Source organism: Rutidosis leptorrhynchoides, chromosome 8 (assembly GCF_046630445.1).
Source record: "Rutidosis leptorrhynchoides isolate AG116_Rl617_1_P2 chromosome 8, CSIRO_AGI_Rlap_v1, whole genome shotgun sequence".
NCBI classification, from domain to species: Eukaryota; Viridiplantae; Streptophyta; class Magnoliopsida; order Asterales; family Asteraceae; genus Rutidosis; species Rutidosis leptorrhynchoides.
The window spans coordinates 81,683,660-81,692,292 of record NC_092340.1 but is presented as its reverse complement, the minus strand read 5'-3'; the positions used below and the strand labels follow the sequence as shown (position 1 = coordinate 81,692,292).

Sequence of the window (8,633 nt, the reverse complement as noted above, 5' to 3'; positions counted from 1 at the left end):
ATTTATATGTTATCTATTGATATTGATAATACTAATAATAATATAACAAATTATTCATATCAAATTTTACAAATGATAATAATAATAAAAGTAATGATTATAACATTAATATAACAATTATATTCAACTTGTAATTAAATTTAATATATTATCATTTATTATAATATCTATCAATTATATAATTTTATTGGATCCTTAATATTTATTAATTATATATATATATATATATATATATATATATATATATACATACATTTATTACAATATTAAATAGATATAGATTTCATTTATATATATATATATATATAGTTTACATATTTATTTACACACAATTGTTCGTGAATCGTCGGATGTGGTCAAAGGTTCACTGAATCCATATAAATAATTCAAAGGTCAACTGTATGTATGAACACAGTTCAATGTTTATGAGACTTCAACATTACAGAATTTGCTTATCGTGTCGGAAACATATAAAGATTAAAGTTTAAATTTGGTCGGAAATTTCCGGGTCATCACACCCGACTCTTGGAAATGCACTCTCGACCCCTCGGGTACATACACCACCAAATCTATGGCACATTTGATAAACACCTTAAAGCTTGGTGGTAACGCTCTTAGCACGACGATTCCCCACAACAAACTCCTGCCTCAAAAAGTCTACATTTTCATATGGCGAGCCTTTCAAAAAAAGATACCGGTTAGATTCGAATTAGACAAACGAGGCATTGATCTCGACTCCATCATGTGCCCTTTATGCGAAATGGATATAGAATCCACTGATCACATTCTCGGACTTTGTCCTAAATCGGCTCTAATATGGAAACACGTACTAGATTGGTGGGCCCAAGATAACACATTAATCTCCAATTTAAATGATGCGATTATCAATAATCAAGCCTTCGCTCTCAACAAATTTGGGAATTCACTATGGCAAGCAACTAAATGGATTACATGCTACACAGTCTGGAAACATAGAAACTTAAATGTATTTTCCAAAAAAGTTTGGTCTCCCGCCTCGATTCTCTCCGAAATACAAACTCAAAGTTATAGTTGGATATCCAAAAGATTGCGTAAAAAGAAATCAATCATGTGGCACCAATGGCTCATCAATCCCTCCTTCTTCGTTGCGGATCCTTCACACCGTGTTGGTATAGGCTGATACACCCTTTCCACTCAAGAGTAGCTTACGAATTCTATTTCTTCTATCGGGGGTCTGATTAATCAGGTTAGCTTGTGGAAACTTTGTTGGCGCTTATCGTCACTGTTTCTCTCTCTCTCTCCTGGCTTGATTTTTCAAGTTCTTATTCCCTCTTTAGTTTTTATGGTCTTCGTCGGCTACCCTCGTTAATTAGATTCCTACAAAATGTATCTCCATTTCATAATTGTATAGTTGTGTATAGGGTCTTGTAATTTGATATTCCATTAATAATAATAATCTTTGCTTTAAAAAAAAAAAAAAAAAAATTGTGTGTGGTGGTCACATTTGTTTTGTAGCTACTTTCTAGCATTTCTTTTGGTCCATGGTTACATCTTGCTTTGTTTGTACATGTTTTTCTTAGTCTTTGTTTTTTGTTTTGCGTTGTTCTTTGTAAATGAAAGTTTTTTCTATAAAAAAACCTCGAGACTCTACCATAATCTTTTTATGCCAATACCTCTAAATTCGTAAAAATTTGATTCAGTTATCAATATTCAATAACTAATCAAATTAATACAATATTCATACCTTTCCGTAATGAACATGCAATATTTTTCAACGTACTTAACTTTCAGCTCTTCATGTATTTTTCGAATCAAATAAAAACTAGTGTTTTCCAATAGAACGATGATATCTTCACTAAGTTTATATAAATTCATCAAAATTTTGTATTAATAATTTATACACTACAAACCTTTTAATAGATATATCAAAAGGTATGATCAATATATCACTAACATTTTATATATAATTTTTTTCTAATGATTGTTTTAAAGATTTTCTTATAAATACGGATACACATATTTTATTCTCGATATGTACATTGAGATTAACCATTCACTTTCTGAGAATAATTACGTTCAACTAACAAAGTGTATAACTACTTTTGCATAATATTACTTTTAAAGACATGCCAAAAGACTATAATTAACGATAGTCTTAAATGTTGTCGTTAAGACGTTTTCAGACTTTTGTAAATTTTATTAATCGTTTAACGATAGTCTTAATGCTGTCGTTAAGGCGTTTCAGACGATTGTAAATTTTAGTAATCGTTAGTATAAAGTCAAAGTTTATCTTTCCGTATACAGCTATTTCTTGCACACTAATAACAACCCTATAAATTTTCATTAGAAAAATCCTAATCAGAAAAAATACAACAAAAATATCCCTTTGTTAAATACAAAAAAAAAAATGACTATTTTAGTTGTTTATTTTGGAAAAAAAAAAAAAAAAAAAAAAACTTTTCAAACAAAGACCACTGAAAAGTAACGCGGCCCGATTACACAACCAAACACTCCCCAATCAATCAATTTAACCCCAATCCCTTCCTAATCTCTTCCATTATCCTGCTCCAATTTCTCAATAACAAAGCCCAACCCCAATTTACACACTTTCAATTTATATATATTAGAAAATAGGTGAAATTTGGTTACAAATTATATTAAAACGTTACAGTTTGATTTTGATTATACTACAAATTACAGAAAACATGGGCGCCTGTGTTTCTTCAAATAAAAAATCATCATCTCCAACGAAATTTCACAAATCATCATCTGAGTTTGATCGGAAAACAGATAATGATATGACGATTCCACCGTCGCCTGTTAAGGAAAAACTTCCGATCGTCGTTAATTATGGCAATGTTGATGTTAAGCCTCCTCTTCATTCGTCCGCTAATTCAAATGATTTTGGTACTTTTTTTTATACCTCTAAAACCTAGATAATTACGTGTGTTTTTTTATGATATATTGATTTTGTTATAACTTTTTGCACATATATAATTTTATGTTCAGATTAATTATCTGATTGTTCTGTTTTCAATTAACTTATAATTTTGGTTAAATTGGTGATCTGATTTCAAATAATTTAGGTTATCGAAATGGATTTTGTTTGAAACGCCTAATCATGTAAAAACACACTCCCAAACGGAGTGTATGTTACGTTATTTTATGAGGAATTAACATGTGATGAATTGTGATTATGGTTAGTTGCTGGGTTTGTTAACCTTTATTTTATTGATTTAATAATAGTTAACCTTTATTTTATTGATTTAATAATAATAAATAATAGTAATTAATAATTTGTCTTCTAGGGATTTTGTACTGGTTGCCTGCTTTACTTGACTCATACCTTACCTTTTACTGTTGATTCTGGTATTATTTTATTAATTCATTATTTTTTGATGATGATTGTTTTAATAATGAATTGAGTTTCTATATTTGATGATCATGATGAGTATGTATATGTGCTCTTTTAGTGGTCTGATTAGCTTGTAATTTGATAAATAATAAAATAAACTAATAAAGCTGTCATAGTCTTTGTTTATTATTGAAAATAAGAAAAGTTGAATAACAAGTAACAGCAGTATCCGCATCTATAAGCAAGTTTCGAATATGGTTTAGTTAACTAAAATGTCTATAAGCAAGTTTCGAATATGGTTTAGTTAACAATAATGTCAAAGAGTTGACTCGAGTTATGTATTGTATGATAATATCATACGGAATAATATATGTTTAAAAGGGAACGGATCAAATGGATTAAAAGCTGTCTAAAGTATATTTTCTTATTGCGTATTTTTTTTTTTTCTTATTGCATATAGCTTTCTCCATGTTAAGATTTGATACGGAAGTTATTGAGTAAATTGTATTGAATGATTGATACAAGGTTGTTGATAACTACTCCGTATTTGAAATACACTGTGGTTTGTTCAAACATTTATAGTAAGTTTTTTATGTCATACTTGCAGGTAGTAAAGAGGAGGCGTTTTTTGATTCCCAAGCATGGTTAGACTCCGATTGTGAATCTGATTTTATGAGTGTCAATGGAGGTAAGATATATATTTTACATACATCATATTTTCTTTTAAATATATAGTGACCCATCTATGTGTTTAACCAATTTATGCTCTACTGTTTTAACAAGTTCTTACCTTTTTTATCATTCCATTTTTTTAACCCTATGCAAATTGCAAAAATGAAGTTTCAGAGTGTGCAAGTGTATATTCATAGTATAAGTTTATGCTTGTATTGTTGTTGTATAGTGTTTTAATTAACTCAATATAAATATAAATGTTTGCAGATTTCACACCATCAAGAGGCAATACACCTGTGCACCATAATTCTCGTTCGGCCACCCCACAAATGAAGGAGAGTGCACCTGTCGTTGATGACCAGCAACCTCCTATGACATCATATCAACCATCTGTGACCTCATCGCAACCATCTGTGACCTCATCTCAACCATCTGTAAGTCCAATAAAGAAGAAAAAGCGACTTTCTGAGCTATTCAGTGAAAGCCTTAGAGAGAATCATAATCTTGATGAGGAAAATGTGGAAAATACTGAAAAAGCCAGTGAGAAGGGGGCCCACAAGAGGGCTGAACCTACAGCAGTTAATGGTAGTGGTTTAAAAGCGAAGAGCGGGAGATGGGTTGAGATTGTGCATGTAAACGGCTGCTTACCGAGGGTGCTTTCGAGTTGTAGGCCCGTAAGTCATCAGCAATCGCAAGTAAGAAGAAAGTAAGGGTGAGTGCGAGCTTCGACATTGAGCATATATGATGCTCACTTATAAACCAGTTATGAGACTCCAATCTTGAATGTATAGAAATGAGAAGTCTATATCAACATTATGAGCTTATGTTTTTTTATTTTATGAATATTAAATGCATATGTAAGTTGTAGTAAAGGCTGTGCCTATGCGTCAGGTTGCTAAATCTGTTGGATATAATATCAGATGCTCATGGTGAATTGTTTGCATAGTGTTCATCACTTCATATGTGTTAGAAACTGTATGGTATTATGGTGGTTCAATTCAATGTTTCAAAGATAAGTTAATGGCTATGCAAGGTAGTTTGTTTGACATTGGTAGCTTGTGGATGTACAATGGTAGGCTCACTAGGCTGTCGCCTGTCAAGGTTGTTTGATTGATTTTAATGCTTGTTTTGTTTCAAGGATTTGTTTGTAGGTTCAGTGGTTGTTTGGTCCGTTTTAAGGTTGTTAGTTGTACAACTAGACCAGCTTTCCTTTCCTCTTTATCGGGCAGTGTTTCGTAATTAATCTCCTATCGTCACGTTACGCCAATTGCCGTTGCTCTTCCACTTGGACGATACCTATTTTTTGGGTTTATTTTCGTGATGCTTTGGTACTACCTTTTGGTTGCTTCTTGTGGGTTTCAAGGATGTTTTTCCGGCATCCATTTACCAGTTTCAATCCCGTGCGGCGGGTTTGGTCGGGTTTTCATATCGAGTTTGGTTTTCGATGGTTTTACAAGCTCTTGTGATGGCGACTTTTTGGCTTTGTTAGACGTAGCTTGGGTGACTCTTTGTTCGCGCTCGGTTATTATTTGCAGTGGCTGATCACTTTGTTTGCAATCGGCAATGGGTTCTTATCGAGTTTTCGAAGTGGTTAGGGCGTTAGTTTAGGTAGCAACGGATTTTAGGGGAGTTTCAAATGATTTTTCACACTTGTTTCAATGGATTTGTTTTTGTGCATTGGACGGGTCGTAAATGCGTCTAGTTCTCAATCTAAGTGTTGAATAGATCGTGGGATCTTTTAATCATCAAACAATATCGGATCTAAATCAATATTTGTAACACTATCGGATCTTCTAGATATGATGTGATTTTATTCTTGTTTTTCGATAGAAAAAAGTTGCTACAGTATAATGTGAAGACAATACAAAATTATCAAACGTAGCCAAATCTTTCACGTAGGAAGATCCAATTTAAGTTCTTGAAGTTTTGAGAAATGAGAAATGACCACAAGGTGAAAGACTAAAGAACTTGAGATTCCTACAGTGTCCAGCTTAGGGTGTGTTTGGCGACGAGCTTATGAGAATTTATGAGAGCTTATGGGAACTTGAGCTTATGATTTTAATAAGCTACAAGTCATAAGCTCTGTTTGACATGCAATCAAAAGTAGAGCTTATGTAAAAAAGAAGCTCTAGAAAAAGAAGTTTTTAGAAGTAGCTTTTTGAAAAAAGTAGAGCTTTTGATAAGCTCCAGCTCCAGCCACCAGCTCCAGCTCCAGCCATAAGCTCCAGCTAGTTTCATTCAAACACACCCAAAAAAAGCCATTTGAGATTGTTTAGCATTTGTAAATACACGTGGAAACCCAATTTTATGTCGTTTAAATGAAGGATACTACATGTCTATTTCTTTCCTTTATTAAAAAGATGTTAAGCATAAATAATCAAAATGTCTATTTCTATTCTTTTTAGTTTCAACCACTTTTACTTCTCCAATAGTATCTCAAAAGCTAACTTTCTCAAAAAGTGAGTGTGGAGTAAAAAGAACACTTACTAGCGTCATATATTTTAACTCCAAGACTTAAGAGGTGTTACATGCATATTAGTAAGACTAAACCCTTTATTTCCTTTCCAGACAAAAACATCACCCAATGGCTAATGATAATATCCTTAACATCCAATACCTTTTCATTTGTGATATAGATCGAGATCAAACTTTGTAGTAGAACTTTTAAGATGCATGAGCAAAGTCCACTGGAACCTCCACTTTATTGACAAGATAACAGTTCTGACCGCAAATTATATAGGCGAATGATACAAAATATGAGTTGTCACGTCCTTTAGCATTTCTAAGATCATTTCTAACCGTGTCTGTGATATCACAAGCAGTCGGTCGGTGTACTTTTTAGCCAAAAAGTGAAATCTGCCCGTGACATGGCAACGTCAGTTTCTGACATTTTTTTAACCCTTGTGCCATTTTTGGTAGGATAATGTGGTAAAATCTGGTTGGAAATTAGGTTGGAAAAAATAAAATAATAATGATAATATATATCTATTAAAAATGTGATTGGTTGGGTGAAATGTGACGGATCCTTGAGATTTAGTCACTATTGTGACTAACGCTTTTGAAGCTTTTTTCTGGCGATCCATTATACTCTGTTCCATTTCGTCACCTTGTTCCATGTCATCTCCACATCATCTAACGATTTAATCTAACGCCTCGATATAGAATAGGCCAGATGCTGGAATCTGCCCCGGGCAAGGGAATTGCTTTCGGAGGTTAACAACGATATGCCACCCCTTTCTCTTCACCCTCTGTTGATGCCATAACCGACAAGCTTCACAGGTAAATAATTAACTACCTACTTCACTTATATGTGCCGAGTTGGATCCTCCAAGTTTTATGGATGCATTATTATGATACTGTTGAGATTTGAGTGAAACTATTGTAGTGACCCGAACTTTTCCATGTTTATATATATTAATTGAGATTGATATTTACATGATTAAATGTTTCCAACATGTTAAGCAATCAAACTTGTTAAGACTTGATTAATTGAAATATGTTTCATATAGACAATTGACCACCCAAGTTGACCGGTGATTCACGAACGTTAAAACTGGTAAAAACTATATGATGACATATATATGGATATATATATAGTTAACATGATACTATGATAAGTAAACATATCATTAAGTATATTAACAATGAACTACATATGTAAAAACAAGACTACTAACTTAATGATTTTTAAACGAGACATATATGTAACGATTATCGTTGTAAAGACATTTAATGTATATATATCATATTAAGAGATATTCATACATGATAATATCATGATAATATAATAATTTAAAATCTCATTTGATATTATAAACATTGGGTTAACAACATTTAACAAGATCGTTAACCTAAAGGTTTCAAAACAACACTTACATGTAACGACTAATGATGACTTAACGACTCAGTTATAATGTATATACATGTAGTGTTTTAATATGTATTTATACACTTTTGAAAGACTTCAATACACTTATCAAAATACTTCTACTTAATAAAAATGCTTACAATTACATCCTCGTTCAGTTTCATCAATAATTCTACTCGTATGCACCCGTATTCGTACTCGTACAATACACAGCTTTTAGATGTATGTACTATTGGTATATACACTCCAATGATCAGCTCTTAGTAGCCCATGTGAGTCACCTAACACATGTGGGAACCATCATTTGGCAACTAGCATGAAATATCTCATAAAATTACAAAAATATGAGTAATCATTCATGACTTATTTACATGAAAACAAAATTACATATCCTTTATATCTAATCCATACACCAACGACCAAAAACACCTACAAACACTTTCATTCTTTAATTTTCTTCATCTAATTGATCTCTCTCAAGTTCTATCTTCAAGTTTTAAGTGTTCTTCATAAATTCTACAAGTTCTAGTTACATAAAATCAAGAATACTTTCAAGTTTGCTAGCTCACTTCCAATCTTGTAAGGTGATCATCCAACCTCAAGAAATCTTTGTTTCTTACAGTAGGTTATCATTCTAATACAAGGTAATAATCATATTCAAACTTTGGTTCAATTTCTATAACTATAACAATCTTATTTCAAGTGATGATCTTACTTGAACTTGTTTTCGTGTCATGATTCTGCTTCAAGAACTTCGAG

General features: G+C 32.2%; 2 protein-coding genes across 2 annotated transcripts; both read left to right on the top strand.

Moving 5' to 3' along the window:
* Positions 1 to 571: 571 nt before the first annotated feature.
* On the top strand, positions 572 to 1,159 carry LOC139863561 (uncharacterized). The gene has a single exon (XM_071852180.1). It carries the CDS (start codon positions 572 to 574, stop codon positions 1,157 to 1,159), a length of 588 nt encoding a protein of 195 aa, XP_071708281.1.
* A 1,333-nt stretch (positions 1,160 to 2,492) lies between these two features.
* On the top strand, positions 2,493 to 5,052 carry LOC139862055 (uncharacterized). Its single transcript, XM_071850605.1, has 3 exons — positions 2,493 to 2,886; positions 3,942 to 4,022; positions 4,274 to 5,052. The coding sequence occupies exons 1-3, from the start codon at positions 2,685 to 2,687 to the stop codon at positions 4,714 to 4,716; spliced, it is 726 nt and encodes a 241-aa protein (XP_071706706.1). The 5' UTR covers positions 2,493 to 2,684; the 3' UTR covers positions 4,717 to 5,052.
* The last annotated feature ends 3,581 nt before the right edge of the window (positions 5,053 to 8,633 follow it).